The sequence below is a fragment of the Pleuronectes platessa genome, chromosome 15 (assembly GCF_947347685.1).
Source record: "Pleuronectes platessa chromosome 15, fPlePla1.1, whole genome shotgun sequence".
In the NCBI taxonomy this organism is placed as follows: Eukaryota; Metazoa; Chordata; class Actinopteri; order Pleuronectiformes; family Pleuronectidae; genus Pleuronectes; species Pleuronectes platessa.
Window position 1 is genome coordinate 20,497,397 of NC_070640.1, and position 19,089 is coordinate 20,516,485.

The following is a 19,089-nucleotide window of genomic DNA, read 5'->3' on the forward strand; positions in this document are numbered from 1 at the left end:
ACGCTCGTCACGTGCACCGAGCTGTGATAGGCTGCTCGGGGAGCAGGAGGCGGGACTAATTGAGGAGTCGACACGGGGGCTCTTTTAAAGGGATAGGTCGTGTTTTTGATTTAAACCGTCACTCATCTGGTTTTAACCAACATATTTATGAAGGGAAAATGAAACTTACTGTTAAAATTATGTAAAGTTGTATTACGTTGTCCTCGTTCCTGCAACACATCTTGTACTTGACTGTTCCTTTGTGATTATTTGTAACAATACTTGAAATAAAGTGTTATAATACGTTTATAACTATATTTTTCTTGATGTTAAATCACATGTTAGACCAATCTGCCCAAGAGTGGAGAGTCAAATTACAACTTCTCACTGGGAAATAAATGTTTGGAATATTAAAATACTGGACTATTTTCAGTATTTTTTATTGTGATTTATCACGATCTTAACTTAAAGTCTTGTTTTATTGATTGATTGAGTATTGGTAGATTAATAACCTTTGAGTATGATATTATTCTTCATTATCATTTTTACTCTCTCTCTCTCGCTTTATATGTGCATATGCACATGTATATGTATATGTATATATATGTAGTATATAGTCTGACATTGTGTAAACTGTGAAGTGCCGGTGTAACTACATGCCCCCCCCCCCCCCCCCCCCCCCCCCCCCCCCCAGCACGGTAGTAGATTTGTGTCATTATTGGCATCCAGTGGGGATTTGTTGCCATGTTTATTTGGCCTACAGGTCTCATCCTAGAAAGCAAGTGTTATCAGTACCTGACAACAGTCTTGTGACCCAGTCAGCAGCAGCACTTGAATGCACCGCCCCTCATGATCTTAATTTTCATAGAACAACGTTTATTTATTTATTTGTGGTGAAACCATTCAATGTGTTCTGACCTTAGATGACTTCTGACTGTAGCCCTGCACCTCCCTACATCTACATGCTCCAGTGCATTAGCTTGTACCCAGTCACCATGGCACGACCAAGTACAATTAGGCACATTTTCACACCTCATTACTATTTAATTAACCAGTGATTATATTAATCACTGCCACTACGAAGGATATGCTAGAAACATAATACAGACCGTAGAGGACCTGTTATATTCTTTTTATAAAACACGCACAAAGGCATACACATTGATGAAGACGTGATGACAGAATCTTGATCTTTATTTTAAGCCTCCCGCTGCTCCTTCATATCATGACAATGAAGACATGTGGGAAAATGGCAGGGAAGTTCTCACTCCTCCTTATTTGACATTAATGGCTGACACAGGCTGTTAGTGCCAGCAGCATAGCGAGCACTTCCATGGTTACCTGTGTGGAAACCAAGTCATTAGGGACTTTGACTCCTCCCATGCCTCATCTCGGTCTCCTTGGCATCATAAACATGTTTACTGGCCCTAATACTGCGAAAATCTCTAAAATGACAACTTGTTAATACTACAAAAGAGAAAAAAGGCTTTTTCATATGTACACATCATGTGAACCAATGGTATTTTCATTCTGTGATATACAGATATACACTTATCATTGAAATAATGGCAATGTAGGATATGAAATTGTTTAAGTGCTTTCAAAAAATGAATGCAATTTCACAGCAAATAACTCCAGATATTAATACCCATCTAATACTTACCCACTGGCTGCCATGATTTTGTTGTCCATCAGGGACTGATGGTGCAGCGAGGGGAGGAGGAAGACAGAGCCACAGAGGATTTGGTCTTTGAATACACCCTGAACAGTTAGTTAGCGACATCTCAAAGAGCAACATGCACGTACAATGTGCTCGTTAAATATAGTTTTGAGATTCTGATCTGTGAAAATGAGTTGGACGTTCTCCATCTGGGTGGCGGCGGCTCTGATGGCTCTATCTAGAGGACAAAACATTGGCTATGAAGGTAGGCCTCTATGCAGAGGACAGATTAACATGTAACTAATGCATCGTCATAAAATAATATGCTGTGTAGGAGTAACTATACTAGTAGTATGTATACTTGTTGCTTTACCCATACAATTCATTTTTAACATATAGTTAGGCATGTGATGTAATACTTTCTGAATGAGTCAAAATAAAGGTGGAGTGTTGGAGAGATAAGATGTCATTAGGCAGCCAGAGGCTAACTACCAAGGAAGTTAAATTGACAAAATAAACTTTATTCCAGGAAATAGTCTGTCTCCATCTGGCTACCATCTTTGTATTCACAACGAGACAAGGATTGTGAGTTACCTGGTGATGCACAAGGCTCCTTATACTGTGACAAACATTTGTGGCGGCTGGCTCCTCTGGAAAACATGTGAAGTGACTGTCTACAAGATGGTTCCTCAGACAGAACACAAGACAGTGGCGGAGCTGGTCACCAAGTGCTGCGATGGCTACGTACAAGTCGGTCGCTACTGCGCCCTGCGTAAGTGTATCCAACATCATTTATCCATGTCTGCATGTGAGGATGAGAGAGAGCACTAATTGTTCTGTTTGCTCACAGATTTCAGTTGTTTTTGTGCTTGTAATATTTGATGATATAACATCATTCGATTTTGGGCTGTCAGACAAGCAATCAGCGTGACCTTTGGGTATGTGTTGCTGTGTGCGAGGCACCAGATGGAAGCACAGAAACTCCACTGCAGCAAATATCTCGCTGCTAATATATGGTCTGCAACCTGTCATTTCCTTTCAATGAAGCTGTAAACAGGACAGGAGAGCTCCTCGCCAAGCCAGGCTCATGTCCAACTGCAGATGTACTTTGTCCCATAGCAGAGGACTGTGTGTGGGACATGGACTGCCCAGGTTGGCAGAAATGCTGCCAGAGACTGGGTCTCTCTTTCTGCAGTCAACCTTCAAGTTAGTACACATTCGTAAAACGTTGTTATTCATCGTCAAAGTAAACCGCTTTGTATATTTTCTTTGGTAAAGTCATATGTTAAGGGGTCAGACTTTACCCAAACCCCAGATTAAGCTATGCAGACAGTGTCAGCCAGTATATCAGAGGTTTGCTGATTAACTGAATGTTAATGTCCATCATTTTATCTCAAAAACCAACACAAATAAATACCATACATTGCTGCACACCAGCTACTGCATCTGGAAATGATGATGGTATTTTTCAAGGGGATAAAGGGAGAAGGATTTGTGCTTTTTTTGCAGCAACGACTGTCATTTCCTACTTCGTCAGCCTGGTTTATTTCCTGTAATGTTTGGGATGCAATTTCTATATCTGGTTTTATTCCAAATTAAGTTTGATGGAAATTTTGAAAGTTTTTGATCATTTTACATAGAAAATACATCATCTCAAGTTCTTAATGGAAACTAAGTTTTTATGATCAAACGTAGTGGCAACATTTCTATTAAGCATGAGAAAGGCCATACTTTTGACCTAAAGTCAACTATAAGTTTCACATGCCTTCCATACTCACAATATTCATCCATCTCCAGATACCTCAAGGCTGTAGTGAGAAAATCAGGCTTATTCTTTGTGATCACTTTTAATGTAACTTTCAGGCTCAGCTAATCATTCTGTGAATGGAGGATACCGATGGAATGCAACAGTCACGGTGAAGACAGATCACCAGCAACTGTTGTCCCAGGATAAAGGACTTCTGAATCACACACGATTACTACATGCAATGGTAATACTACCTCGAATATGTTAAAACAAGCTCTGCCACAAACTTTGTATGTATGATATCTGTGATAAGACTATATGCTATGAAGAACTCTGGCCAGTTATTACCACTACCAATGTCACAATACCTGGTCTAGTGATTCTGTTTATTGGGAGATTACACTATAGAACATATACCAAGGTTTCATCAGGGGTTAGGCTTTATCAGCTATATCAGGATAGGATTAATTTATACTCGTTGATAAATGAGTTGTTTCTGTTTCTTTACTACTAATAGGTGACTGGAGCTTTGCAGCCTGATGAGGTTTCAGTCCGTTACCTCAGCTCGTGGCCTGTGCATCCATACAGGACTGCAACGTCACTGCTGATCGTCTGCAGCTCCACTCTGTCACTGCACAGTGTCACATCAAAGCTGCATCTGCTCCTGAAACACATACAAGAGGTGACATCTGTAACAGTGGAAGGTGAGAAGGCTCGACTGTGTTTGTCTCTGTGAAGCTGCACAGGGCTTTTTCTTGTCCTTCAGAGAAATGACATTCTTGCCGAGTTGAGAATGATTCATTTTGCAGAGAACACAGTGTTCAGGAAGAAATGACTCAGTCGCACCAGTTTCCTTCTCCCACCACTTCTATTTGAGTGGCAGTCATCTGTGGGATGTTTCCTGCAATAGCGGAAAATAACACCAGAGCAAGTGCACACGCGCGCACACACGCACACACGTACACACGCACACACACACACACACACACACACACACACACACACACACACACACACACATGAAAGGAAAATATATTAATCATGAATCTGGATCGGTCACACTTGTTATATTTGCACAAAAAACACAGTCAGCTCTCCATCACGCAGAAACACAAAAAACACATCAAACTGCCTTCAAAATGTTATCCTACAGGTGATTCCCAATCGACATACATTTTATTCAACCTTTTATGCTAAAATGATAATGTATCATTATTGTCAGTGAAGAAAGTGTTTCCTTGCTCATATTTACCTGAGCATGTATAATCGCAGTATAAATGTATTTCTCTCCTGTTTCTGGCTTGTTGTTTATTGTCATAATAGTATGCGTTATATTCAGTTTTGACATCTTTGACATCTCTTATAATTAGTACTCCTTATCCAAACACAACTATAACTCTTCAGCATAAAGTTTGATTTTTAACACAAATTGCAGACACGTATCCTTGACAATGATCAAGAGAAAAGTTCATGATCAGAACCTCAGAGAATTCACCACAAGATGCAAACACCTGGCAAACCTGAAAATCGTAAACTGGAAGAATTCTATAACAACGTCTTATGGCTGAAACTAAAATCAATCTTTATCAATATGATGAAGGAGAAAACTGTGGAGAAAAATGGCAAAGTTCATGACCTAAAGCAAAATGATAATGAGCAGTCAAATCAACCAGAGCTTTATATTCACGTTAGCTGGTGTCCAATGTTATCTGAAGAAAGATCAAATGTATTGTTCAACCTTTAAATATGGTTTCACATTCATCCAGATTTTGTTGTCCTTTGTCTTTTAGTTGCAGTGAAATGAAAACAGTTTGTCAGATTCTCTGTATTAATGACTTTTAAACCTGGATCACAGCAGTACCACATTATTCTGTTCGTTCAAGCATTTGAGCTTCTGACACTGAGCATGATGTCAGAGGAAAATGGCTGCCGTGTGAATATGCTCTACACAAAATCTCTGCTGATGTGTGTGGGTTGAAGACTTCAGGAAATGACGACTGCGAGGGATTTTCCACATGTAGTGAGAATTCATGTGTTTCTGTCAAGCCTCTGAACCCTGGGGTTACCGATCCCACACAGTTCTTTACATACTTCTGAGACTTTATTTTTGGAAAAATCTCTGCACAGCTGAATGAGAGACAGGCACGTCTGAGGGAGTTGCAACTGGGGAACAACGAGAAGAACTCCCACACACTGTCTCGTTTACTGCTGAAATATTAATCAGTTACCTGGATCAAGGTCAGATTGACGGAAACACTGTTACCAGTAAATATTTCAGCAGCACAAGAGACAGCGTGTGGGAGTTCTTCTCATTGTTCTCACAGGACTTAGCACTTTTATTTAGAACGAGGAAGAACAAGAATGTGTGACTGTCCAAATGCCTATGATATGTACTGTATGTATGTAACTGGAATTCCAGTCCACCCTCTTCATGTGTCTGTATTTGCAGACGTAGATGAGTGTGTGCAGTCTACCCTCCATCAGTGCTCCCCTCAAGCACAGTGTAACAACACAGTGGGATCCTACTTGTGTACCTGTCACCAAGGATACATCGATGTTGAGCCTAGTAACCCTGGAGCCAATTGTACAGGTGAAACAGAGTGTGTGTGTGTGTGTGTGTGTGTGTGTGTGTGTGTGTGTGTGTGTTTGTGTGTGTGTGTGTGTGTGTGTGTGTGTGTGTGTGTGTGTGTGTGTGTATAACTCATGTTGTGGGAACCTAAATCCATTCACACAGTCACATTATAGAGACTCCTTTGCTCTGATTCAAGGGGACAGAAGTTCCAACATTGTAAATAATTACCTTTTAAGATAAAGACATGTTATTAAGTTAAGTTTAAGTTCAGATTTATGTGTTTGGTTAGAGAAATTAAAGTATTTGTTATACTTAAAGTTAGAGTGACTCTGTGTGAATGTTTTTTTGTCTGCGTATGTTTGCCCTGCTATACCCTTGCGACCTGTCGACCCCCCCTACCTCTCACAACATTTAAACTGGGATTGGCTCCGGCTCCCCTGACAACCCTCAAAGGATTAGCATATAGATAATCGATGGATGGATGGATCGATGTTTGTGTGTGTGTGTCTGTGTATGGAGAGATTAAAGAAAGGACAAGTTAGGGAAGTGTGGACATTTTGACTCATTCTCACGTTCAAAGAGCAGTTTGAGGTTAGATTAGATTTGAGTGGGCTAGGATAAGGGTGGAGTTTAGGCATGTAGCTGCAATGGATAAGTTAAGGGTAGGGGACTATAGGAAATGCATTATATCGGTAAGTATCTTCCCAAAGGGTATGTGATTCTTTATCATCCACTATTTTCAGAAGTGTACATAGGTAACTGGACTTGCTGGTTGCTCTTGAAGACATTTGCTACTTTGCTGAGTGGTGAAACAAGCAAGTCCAGAAATACAAGTCCAGTGGCCTAAACATTTCTAACTCCTGAATACACAAGCATGTGTGTGTTGACAATATATATTTATCATTCCTCTGTTAGTGGCGGAACGTGCGTGGGTGCAGTGATTAGCACCTTTGCCTTTCTGTGAGGAGTTTGCACGTTCTCCCCATGTTTGTGTGGCTTTTCTCCAGATAACCGGCCTTCCTCCTGCAGTCCAGTTAGATGAATTGGAGAATGATTGTTGGTCTATGGTTGGGTCCGACTCATCCAATACGACCAACTCACCATAGATCAACATCTATGTAGGACTATAGGGCTATATAGTGAGCTCATTTAGTAATAATACTTTAGCTAAAAGGCAGATAGCAGCCTCTACAGGTTGGTCTCTTATTGCTGCCTTCTCCCCCTTTGTTTCTCTGCCATTTTCTGTCCTGTCAACGCCGTGAGCACAATGCATGATGGTATATATCGCTCAGTGAGTGACCATTGGCTTTACATTACTCTTCACGATGCACTTTGGGAAACAATGAGTCCACTACATAGGGTAGGAAAAATGGCCCTAAACATTCGGACAACACATCACAATGGCTCACTATTTATTGGATTAGTGAGAGGACACAGCCTACCTTTGTTTGTGCTGTGATGGGCTGGTGACCTGTCCAGGGAGAATCCCTTATCCTCCTCAATCTCAGCTCAGTTGGTTCTCCAGCCCACTTGCGACCCTCAAAAGGAGAAGCGGTATAGATGGATGGATGAACCTGTTGGTTTTTGGCAGTAAGTTGATCTGCAGTGGCAAGTTTGAAATCAGCAATAATACACCTTGTATTTTAAAACTATGATGTATGGATCGAATGAAGATTTATCATCATTGACCTCTGTGCTTTGTTCTTATAGCTGGTGTTGGTATGTGGACCAGCACAGAGACCCCGCTGACCCACCTTTCACCCATGACCACAACCTACACTCCAGCCCCCAACACCACACAGGAGCCTCCAGACAGCAGCACCACTGTTACCCACAACTCCTCTGAGATCAGCATGACTACAGCTCTGAGTTATACAAGCTCTGTCCCTTATAATTCATCACATGCTCTGCAGTGGATGAGCTCTGCACCTTATATCAGCAAGAACTCAACTGAGGAGTTACCTCTGCCGACAAGCACATGCTGTAAGAAATATTTATTTGTCTTCGTCAAGGTTGTGTTGACCTCTAAATTCATGATTTATGAGCCGGAGTAGGAACTGTTGTGTCCAAATGTAAGAACTTCCCCTAATGTCCCTCATTCTTTCTTTCGATCAATATTTGTCGTCTAGTTGATTTAAGTATCTAATTATAGTCTTATATTTACTACACAGACAGGGGTCGGTCCAGGAGTGGGGTCAGCTTGGGGGGCACTGACCCCAGCTAAAATCTGATTGGCTCTTTTGAAGTAAACAATGTGGTTGAACAAGGATGAAAATAAAAAATATAATGAATGATATGTGCTTTGCTAAAAGCTATAGCAACAGTAAACAGGGGATGTCTTAAATATGCACCACAATGTATTAAGAGTGGTTGGACGTATAATTGGGCCTTCAGTGGACATTGTGTCCACTTTGTGACCCCTGACCCAAGATCCGCCACTGCACACAGGCATGACAATAGTATAAAAACATTTCACTTAAATCTGCTAGAAAGTACACCAGCATATCTCCCAATAAAATGTCAAACTTATTAGCTCCAATGAATAAAACATAAACCTTTTCACTGCCCCTATCTTTCCATTCCTACCCACCCCACCACCTTTCAGCTCCTCCCAGCATCACCACCTTAACGTTGTTTAACGTTACTGGAACCTCCCTCTGTGTGTTCTGGTCCAGCCAGTTTCAGACAAACCAGACCTACCGGGTTGTTCTGAGGAAGGGGTCAGAGGTCATTCACCCTTTGGAAACTCATCAGACCATGATGGAGGTGAGGGGACTGCAGCCTGGGGGGCTCTACAACATCACTGTCACTCCTAGGGCCTGCGGAAGAGAAGGGGTCTCCCAACATGTATTGGCCAAGACAGGTAAGAACTGGTTGTTCCAGAGGCTTTGACCTTCCAATGGCCTTATTAACTAAATAGGCTAGATTGTGTCATGAATTCAAAACTTACAGAAAGTTATTGTTAATATAGATCTTATTATATTAGTTATGGTAAGTTTCAAACACAAACAAATCCTATTAACCAATTCACACAGACATAGATCCGAGCTCTACTGTATGTTGTGCTTTACTATCACACGGGATTAATAAAGTATCCATCCATCTATCCATCTATCTATCTACATTCACACTCTGACAGAGTAGCCCAGGAATATAAGGCAAGCAGAATGAAGGAGCTGGGGATTGAGTCAACAACTTTCAAGTTGGTGAATGATCCGCTTTACCTCCTCAGCCACAGCTGTAATATAAAAGAACAGCTGTTAAGTTGCTGCTATAAGTGAATATTTTAGATCAATTTAAGTTTATTTTTCTTATATTAACAGTATGTTTTTTTAACAGAAGGACGATTTCCCTCAGCATCAGGAGAAGACACTGACTTTTTAAGTTCCTTTCTAAATGAAAGGATGCAGCCACAGATTCTTACCCCGAGGGGATTGAGACGCAAAGTGATACATGACTAATGTGTGATGAAGGAAACCTTATTTAACCAACAGGCCCAAGGCTGGTGAGACATCTGACATTTAGTAGTAAAGTAAGGCTTTTCTTTGTAGATGCTCAGACTCTTGACGCCACAACTCGCCTCACCAACATCAACTTCACTGATGACCTGCACAACTCCAGCAGCCAGGCCTACAAAAACCTCACTGCCAGTATCATAGAGGAGGTAGGTGCATTTCAAGGCTCATCTAATGATGGAATGTAAGTTTTGGATAGAATTTCTCACGGTTTAATCAAAAACATTTTGGCTAATTTTATTGTTTCAGCCACTCAGACTTATGCCATTATTTCTTCCATTAACAGATCTACCAGTCTCTGTCTGAGGAAATGAAGCTCTTGGTGAGGATTGAGATAAGGAGCTTTTCAGCGGGCAGTGTGGTGGTCAACTTCGTCCTCACCCTCATCCTCACCCCAAGCCAAAGCCAAGACATCAATAATGTGTCCCTGGCTCTGCTAAACTCCCTGATGAACAGCTCCAAATACACTGTGGATAGAAACAGCACAAGCATAACTGGTACGTCTTTTTACTCGCTGTTCTAAAAACTTTATATTTGATTGGGTTGAGAATGATCTTAATGCAATTAAAAATGTATTTAAATGACTATGGTCACTGGTCATAGGATACACTGGAACATTCTTTATGAAAGAGATTTCAGTCAAATGTATCGATGATGCAGCCCTGTGCAGATTGATTCTCTTAGTATGATGATTTTCCTTATGAATTGTCTTTCACAACTTTCCTTGACCTCATGATATTTTCCATCAAGGTCAAGGAAATGTTGAATAGTCAGAAGAAAGGACTCTCTTCTGACTATTCAACTGTAGCCTAAGTTTGATTTTACACCTCAGTATTTTAGATGAGTTGCTCCACATTAGTTATACTCATCTCTGAGTATGGAAAACACATTAATGATGTCATCGTGGTCATCCTGCTAAGGACTTGAAGACCTGGATCTTATGGGGCAGTAGTTAAAAAGACTTAGGCATTTGCCAGGTCCTGGGGGTTTACCAAATCATGTCATTGAGTTGCAGTCACATTTTACAAGTCTAAAAAACAACATCCAAGTTATTGATCCAAAATCATTTGTTTTGTAGATTTTAATGAATGTGAATCAGGGGAAAACGACTGTTCCCAATGGGCTACATGTAAGAACACCAATGGCTCTTACACGTGTGTTTGCAAGGAAGCGTTTACAGACAACAACCCAGACAGGCCTGGGCGAGCCTGTCAAGGTATGAATTGATTTTATACAGATCTAGTGAAGAGAATATCTTTGTGTTTTGTAACGCAGTATCTTGTCTTGTGCAGCAAATGCATCCTCGGAGACAATCACACCATCACCAATACCTGCAATACTCTCTACAGCTGGCACAGCCCCCCTATCTCTAACGACGGCCAGGGATCCAACTTTAACCACAGTAACAACCACTCCAAACATAACCACTGTGATCATATCAACAAGTGAAATGGTTTCTAGTACAGCCACATCCACCACAGCGGGCTCAACCACCTCTACGGTCATAACTGTCGCCACTCTAGCTGCCACTACTCCTGCAATGACAACCACTACTAACCCCCCAACAACAACCACTGCTGCACCAACTACCATGGCAACAGCTTCAACAACCATGACTACAGCCCTGACAACCACCACTACTGCTCCAGTAGCTACTGCTACAGCCGCAACAACCACAAATAGTGCCCCAATAACCATGACTACTTCCCCAATAACCACGAGTACTGCCCCAACAACCATGACCACTGGCCCAACAGCTATGGCTACAGCTGCTACAACAACCACTACTGCCCTAACAACCACTACTACTGCCACAACAGTCATCACTACAAACTCAACAACCACAAATAGTCCCCCAACAACCACGACTACTGCCCCAACAACCACCACTACTGCCCCAACAACCACCACTACTGCCCCAATAACCATGACGACTGCCCCAACAACCATCACTACTGCCCAAACAACCATCACTACTGCACCAATAACCATGACGACTGCCCCAACAACCATCACTGCTGCCCCAATAACCATGACTACTGCCCCAACAACCATCGCTACTGCCCCAACAACCACCACTACTGCCCCAATAACCATGACGACTGCCCCAACAACCATCACTACTGCCCCAATAACCATGACTACTGCCCCAACAACCATCACTACTGCCCCAATAACCATGACTACTGCCCCAACACCCATCACTACTGCCCCAATAACCATGACTACTGCCCCAACAACCATCACTACTGCCCCAACAACCATCACTACTGCCCCAACAACCATCAATACTACAAAAACATCCATAACTTCTACTCCTGCAGCCACTGTTACCAACACAACTGCTGCTGCTGCTACAACCACTGCTTTGGCCCAGAGAACCCACTCTGTGCAAGGGGCCATCTCAGTGCAGTGCAGGGTCACTTCCATCACCGTAACAGTTTCCAGAGAATTTCTTCTGACCACCAAAATCAATGAGAGCGCCCTGTACTTGGGCTTGCAGGAATGCGGCGTCAACGGAGGCAATGCCACCCATGCCCAGCTGACCGTGGCCTGGAATGAGTGCGCCACTATACTTACACATGTGGGTTTTTCTTTTCTGATGCATTTGCTCTTGCTCTTTCTTTGACTCTACAATTCAATTGCATTCAACCCAATCTGCCTCCACCCTTTGTTATTTTTAGAATGAAACCCACTACACAGTGTCTGTGACCCTGTTCAACTCCATGGATCCAAACATCCCACCCAGAGTTCGGCTGGAGGTTCCCATCATGTGTCCCTACATGAAGAGCATGCTTATCTCTGCTGATTTTGGCTCTATGGGGTATGCTTAACATGCTGTTTGTCTATTATGTTTTTAAAGGAATGATGGACTCAATTGATTTTATGTGTCAATAATCACATAAAATCAAAATATGCAAGCGTTATACTCAATGCATAGCTTAACATATGTTGTTCTCACCAATCCAGGTATGACATTATCAACGATATCATTATGGGCCTGGGGTCGTTCCAGGTGACGGTACGGTTGATGAATGGGACAGTCCCTCTGCCACACAACTACAGCTTGTCGTCTGAGGACTCGGTGGTGGTGGAGGTCAGCCTGAACACCTCCTCAGAGCAGATTAAAGTAGTCATCAACAAGTGCTGGGCTACTCCCACCCTGAATCCTGCAGATACCCAAAGCTACCCCTTCATTGAGAACAGGTCTGTTTCCACCTCCAGCACAATGTCCCTGCCACTGTCTCTATAAGACCAACAGTTCACTTAGATTAACAGTTTATATTATTTTATTAAATATATGAATGGAGCTGACCCTAAATATGGTCAGCTAGTGGGGCCCATGGTCAAATCTAAACAATCAGTGCTGGAACCAATGGCCCAATGGTACTCGGATACATTTTTAATATTTTTTTCTATTTTATTTCTATTTTTCCAATACTTTAACATAACTCATACCTTTTAAATTTAAAGGAATCATTTTTATTTCTTCTCTACCTTTTTTATCCTTCTCTTTGCAAATCCTATTTTTTTATTTCTGTTTCTTAACGTCCCTGTACACCACCTTCAAACTACATATGAAATGTGTTTTATAAATAAAACTACCATGCCTATAATAACTACTAATTATTTAACAAATACTATGACTATTACAACTACTACTACAATACTACCATAACTACACACTTCAGAATACCTCAACCTAGCAGTCAGACCCTACAATTAGATCCTGGCAGTTCACAGATTAACAATTGTATTGTTATTTTCTTTAAAATATGTTATTTATTGAAATATTATGTTTTTTTTCCGCTTAAGGCTTGACTTCTTACATTTTTTATTTTGAGATCACAAGTTATTTAATTTGGTCATAGGGATAACAAATCAGAGAATACAATATAATCGCAAGAAATTTCAAATTACAACATAAATAAAACCACTGCTACAATTGTCTCTTATGATATTTTCCTCATTTTAGTCAGTGTGAGGCTCCCTTCATGCTTTAAAAATAAAATACCAATGGAACTGGTGCCCAGATTTCCATGACAACACTAATTGCTAAGTGGTCTTTGAGACCTAAAAATACCTTCACAGGCTAAAAAAAGGTTAAGAACATGTTCTCGGCTTCATGATGCTTTAATCTGCTAAATAAAAGCTGTGATGTTATATGAAGACTCCCCCATGTTCTAATCATGATGAGTCAAACACAAAATTCAGTATTCAAGCTCAGAAAACCCCCACAGAATACTATGTCTGTTCCTTTTTTCCCTTAAACGGCACATATTATGCCCATTTTGCCACAGTTGATATGGTTCTTTGGGGTCTTAATGAAATATCTGTAACATTTTTTGGTCAAAACACCACAAGGATCTTTTAAAACAGCACCTTTTTACCCTGTCTAAAACAGCCCTCCTCAGATTGACCTGTTTTGAGTGCCCCGCCCCCCAACTTTTCCAGAGTTTTTGGGACGGTAGACATGCCAGATACCCAAATTAACGTGTCGAAGCACTACAAAAGTGGAATTTTCATAATATGTCCCCTTTAAAGGTGTAGATTGACATTTTGGGAAACACCCTTATTTACTTTTTTTTTGCTGAGTCAGTAGATTGATACAACTTTCTAATATGTCTGTAGAATGTAAAGCCACAGGTGCTGACTGTAGCTGCTGCTGCTTTATATTTAAAACTGCAGCTCAGCCTGAAGAGTGGAAACAGGTCTTAACTGACTCATCTGAAAGTCATGAAATCTGTTTACCAGCACGTCTAAACATCTGTAATTAACACATAATATCATGTTTGTTTTCTCCTTACAGACAGTATGTTTTTGTCATTATTTACACTTTGGCCTTTGTATGGACTATACAAACAAGATAATAACATATTAGGTGCTGAGCGGTAGACATGCATGCAGGTAGAAGAATGTTGTCACTTTAAACAGCCATTTACCCCTTGTTAACAGTTTTTATGCTAAGCTAAGCAAACCACATCCTGTCTGTAGCTTCTGATTTAAGAAAGCACACATTAGACAGGCATCTACCCCCTGGTCTTCTATTGCTTTACACTTGTATAAGCGTTGCAAATGTATATACACCTTAAAAAATGCTCCACCAGGTCACTCTCCAATGGAAGTGTTAGTTTTGATAATTCAAATAAAAGAACAGAAGTCATCTGCACATACCGGTAGGCAGATATATATATACCAGTAAATAAAATATGAATATAGATTTAGGATGACTGGATTACAAGCATACAGTTTAGATTAGGCAAACCATGAGGAAACAAAAAAATAGGAAAACAAAACCTTTGAGATTGCAAAGCATCTATTAGCACAGATCAATGAAGGAATGGAGGGAGGATCCTTTTCAAATAACTTTATAAAAAAAAGCAGTTTGCAATTGATTTCAAAGCAAATCAAAAAAAACATGTCGTGACAACGATAAATCCACAGTCAGCCCAGTGCTGTCAATCACTCCAAGGCCCCTTCGATCCAGGTCGCCACAGTTTAGTCCGACAGGTTTTCATGTTCATAGCAATGAAATAAAAAATATTACAACAATCATGTATTTATACATCATTTCTATCAGCATCAGAGACAGTCATACAAAAAAGACACTTCTGTTTCATCTCTGACATTCTTTTCTCCACAGCTGCTCCCTTAACACGTACACCGACGTGTTGATGAACGGGAACTACAGCACATCTCGAGTGTCTGTGCAGATTTTCTCCTTCGTCAACCTGGACGTGATCTATCTGCACTGCCAGGTCTACATCTGTGTCCAGAGAGGATCAGACACCTGTGTGCCTGTATGTACATCCTATATAAAACTGTAAAGGCACTATCTATCTCTCTATCTATCTCTCTATCTCTCTATCTATCTCTCTATCTATCTCTCTATCAATCTATCTATTTACTATCTATCTATCTATCTATCTATCTCTATCTATCTATCTATCTATCTATCTCTATCTATCTATCTATCTATCTATCTATCTATCTATCTATCTATCTATCTATCTATCTATCTAAATGCATGTCTTTGCAGGACTGTCTGCAGAGAACATCTCGATCTATGAACAGACTGGGAACATCTCACGGTTCCACTGGACCTCTACAAAGACTTTTTGATTGTGAGTGTTTTAAAAGACAATGACTTTGTCTATAATAAAAAATGTTACTCTTCTATTATGACGTGTGAGTCTGTTAAAAAAGAGGATTCCACCTGAAGGAACAGTGACACTCTCAGCTCCTGCTCTGCCTCTGATGAGCTGAATTGTTATCCAAGCTTTCAAATGAATGACGACTGGGATGCTGCTCTCTCTAGAATCAGTCTGGAAGGGAGGAAAGTTTAAGTAGCTTGACGGAAATTATACGACCTCAAAAGCCAGGTTGATCAAAATTCATTTGCATTTTACTCTCACAATGGACTCATGAGATGATTTTATTAAAAAGCATGCTCAGCAATAGTTTGGTTTAATAACTTATCAAAACGACAGAATTTATATAAGGGTTTTGACCTTTCAAAGCCATTATCCTCTTGACTTTGTATTAACTGATCTTAACACTATTATCTTCCTCATGTTCTTTCAGACAACTTGGACCAGGAGTTTGACACTGTTCATATAATCGGCTTCTCCTGTCTCGGAGTCGGCCTGATGGTCTTCTTCCTCTTTGGCTTTGTCTGCCTTTTCTACTACCAGAGGAACCGCATCGGACACTACAACTTCAGTGTCAAACCCAAGCCGGAGAACTTCACCTACCTTGTCTTCAACACCTAAGGGTGCAGCAGCAGCAGCACCCCCCACAAAGAAAAGTCTCAGAACTGGGAAACAACTTTAAATACATTCTATTTCTGCATTGTCGCCGCTAGATGGCACTGTTTAGCAATTTTCAAATTAGTTCTGATTAAAATATTGCAAATCTCTGGACATGGAAAAATAAATGAAGTACAGATGATGTTGTTATTTACCTGCCCACTTTATATATATATATATATATATTGTAGTTGTTGTTAGTTTTACACTGAAATGTCAAATATATAGATGAATGTTTTAAACTATAAAATATATTTGTTACATATTTCAAAAACGGAAAAATTTAGAAGCAACAGATGTGATAATGGAGTTACAATCTGAGAAGGGAAAACAGGCACATGATGTAATGACTATATTTATATATATATATGTGACTATATGTAACTAGTACACATTTACAGTACGTATAAATGATCATATTCATGTAGTCCAATATCCTTACACTGTGCTCAATAATGTTCATGCACTTTTCCTTTTGCTGCTGTTTTTTGTTTTTACCATTACACGTTCAGTGAACTGTTTGTAACACATCTGAAATATTCATTGCGTGCTGCACCAGACAGACGTTACTTGTGCTGTGACAATAAACCTGTTCTGTATGAACGCCGACACTTGGTGGTGCTGCTGGTTCACTTCTTCATCTTTAATAATCAATGCAAAATGGCTTCCATGATTCACCGAGACATGTTTACAGTGTGTACAGGAGACAGCAGGAGGAACCGGTGTAAGAAGAAGTTTAGATCAGAGCCAAGGTTTGATTTCCATGCATACATTTATGTTTTGGTTGAGACTGAAGGGAACATAGGTGTTATGTTCTTTCTTTGATGAGATGAGTGGTTTAGAAGTCAATCTCCTGTATGTCTTTCCTAGTTTAAGCTAAGGAGGGACAACCCCGCCCCCCTCAATTCCCACAATGCCACGTTGTTGACTACAGAGTCATAGCTGCAGCTCCTGGATCGACGTGGAGGGGGGTGAATACTAAACAGCAGAGGCTTTCACTTTTGAGAGGGGGTCCTTGGAGACCGGTGGCAAAGGACAGCTCACAGCCGTCTGGAGGGCTGCGCACGCCCCCCCCCCCCCCCCCTCCCTCCTATAATTAACCCATTCGGCTCCACTGTCAGATGCCTGGCACCTTGTCTCTATGGCAACAGCCCCAGTGTAGGGATGGAAGGAATAATGGATGGAAGGAGGAAGGGAGGGAGGGCATCAGCGATCAAAGTGGAGGGAAAGAGCGGGGAACCATTTCAGTTCAAACGCTTGACATCTGCAGAGAGGTGATGTTGTTATTGAAGCAAAACGAATTACAGTGCCTTGCATAAGTATTCACCCCCTTTGGACTTTTCTACATTTTGTCATGGTATAACCACAGATTAAAATTTATTTCAGCGTGAGTTTATGTAATGGACCAACACAAAATAGTGCATCATTTGGAAGTGGGGGGAAATATTACATGGATTTCACAATTATTTACAAATAAAAATCTGAAAAGTGTTGAGTGCATATGTATTCACCCCCTTTACTGTGAAACCCCTAACAAAGATCTGGTGCGACCAATTGCATTCACAAGTCACATTTGCAAGTCACATAATTAGTAAATAGGGTCCACCTGTCTGCAATTTAATCTCAGTATAAATACACCTGTTCTGTGACGGACTCAGAGTTTGTTGGAGATCATTACTGAACAAACAGCATCATGAAGACCAAGGAGCTCACCAAACAGGTCAGGGATAAAGTTGTGGAGAAATATGAAGCAGGGTTAGGTTATAAAAAAATATCCAGAGCTTTGAACATCTCTCTGAGCACCATAAAATCCATCATAAGAAAATGGAAAGAATATGGCACAACCGCAAACCTACCAAGAGGAGGCCGTCCACCCAAACTGAAGAGTCGGACAAGGACAAAATGAATCAGAGAAGCAACCAGGAGGCCCATGGTTACTCTGGAGGAGTTGCAGAGATCCACAGCTGAGGTGGGAGAATCTGTCCACAGGACAACTATTAGTCGTCTACTCCACAAATCTGGCCTTTATGGAAGAGTGGCAAGAAGAAAGCCATTGTTGAAAGGGATCCATAAAAAATCCCGTTTGGAGTTTGCCAGAAGCCATGTGGGAGACACAGCAAACATGTGGAAGAAGGTGCTCTGGTCAGATGAGACCAAAATTGAACTTTTTGGCCTCAATGCAAAACGCTATTTGTGGCGAAAACCCAACACTGCCCATCACCCTGAGCACACCATCCCAACAGTGAAACATGGTGGTGGTAGCATCATGCTGTGGGGATGCTTCTCTTCATCAGGTACAGGGAAACTGGTCAGAATAGAGGGAAAGATGGATGGAGCCAAATACAGGGAAATCCTTGAAGAAAATCTGATGCAGTCTGCAAAAGACTTGAGACTGGGGCGGAGGTTCATCTTCCAGCAGGACAATGACCCTAAACATACAGCCAGAGATACAAAGGAATGGTTTGGATTAAAGAATGTTAATGTCTTAAAATGGCCCAGTCAAAGCCCAGACCTCAATCCAATAGAGAATCTATGGCAAGACTTGAAGATTGCGGTTCACAGACGGTCTCCATCCAATCTGACTGAGCTTCATCTTTTTTGCCAAGAAGAATGGACAAACCTTTCCATCTCTAGATGTGCAAAGCTGGTAGAGACATACCCCAAAAGACTTGCAGCTGTAATTGCAGCGAAAGGGGGTTCTACCAAGTATTGACACAGGGGGTTGAATACTTATGCACCCAACAGATGTCAACTTTTTTGTTCTCATTATTGTTTGTGTCACAATAAAATTTATTTTGCACCTCCAA

General features: G+C 41.0%; 1 protein-coding gene across 1 annotated transcript; it reads left to right on the forward strand.

Moving 5' to 3' along the window:
* Window positions 1-1,755: 1,755 nt before the first annotated feature.
* umodl1 (uromodulin-like 1) lies at window positions 1,756-16,288 on the forward strand. Its single transcript, XM_053441749.1, has 19 exons — window positions 1,756-1,904; window positions 2,169-2,411; window positions 2,687-2,845; window positions 3,503-3,630; window positions 3,904-4,090; window positions 5,836-5,976; window positions 7,669-7,941; window positions 8,564-8,821; window positions 9,510-9,622; window positions 9,760-9,970; window positions 10,552-10,689; window positions 10,766-10,933; window positions 10,997-11,065; window positions 11,237-12,057; window positions 12,158-12,297; window positions 12,444-12,680; window positions 15,118-15,274; window positions 15,514-15,598; window positions 16,059-16,288. The coding sequence occupies exons 1-19, from the start codon at window positions 1,829-1,831 to the stop codon at window positions 16,244-16,246; spliced, it is 3,792 nt and encodes a 1,263-aa protein (XP_053297724.1). The 5' UTR covers window positions 1,756-1,828; the 3' UTR covers window positions 16,247-16,288.
* The last annotated feature ends 2,801 nt before the right edge of the window (window positions 16,289-19,089 follow it).

What these genes read in the sequence shown, in the direction of transcription:
- umodl1 (XM_053441749.1), top strand. Translation starts at nt 1,829, where the DNA reads ATGAGTTGGACGTTCTCCATCTGGGTGGCGGCGGCTCTGATGGCTCTA. An exon ending in ACAAAACATTGGCTATGAAG is followed by an intron (nt 1,905 to 2,168) that starts GTAGGCCTCTAT and finishes ACTTTATTCCAG; the next exon opens with GAAATAGTCTGTCTCCATCT. An exon ending in TTTCTGCAGTCAACCTTCAA is followed by an intron (nt 2,846 to 3,502) that starts GTTAGTACACAT and finishes TGTAACTTTCAG; the next exon opens with GCTCAGCTAATCATTCTGTG.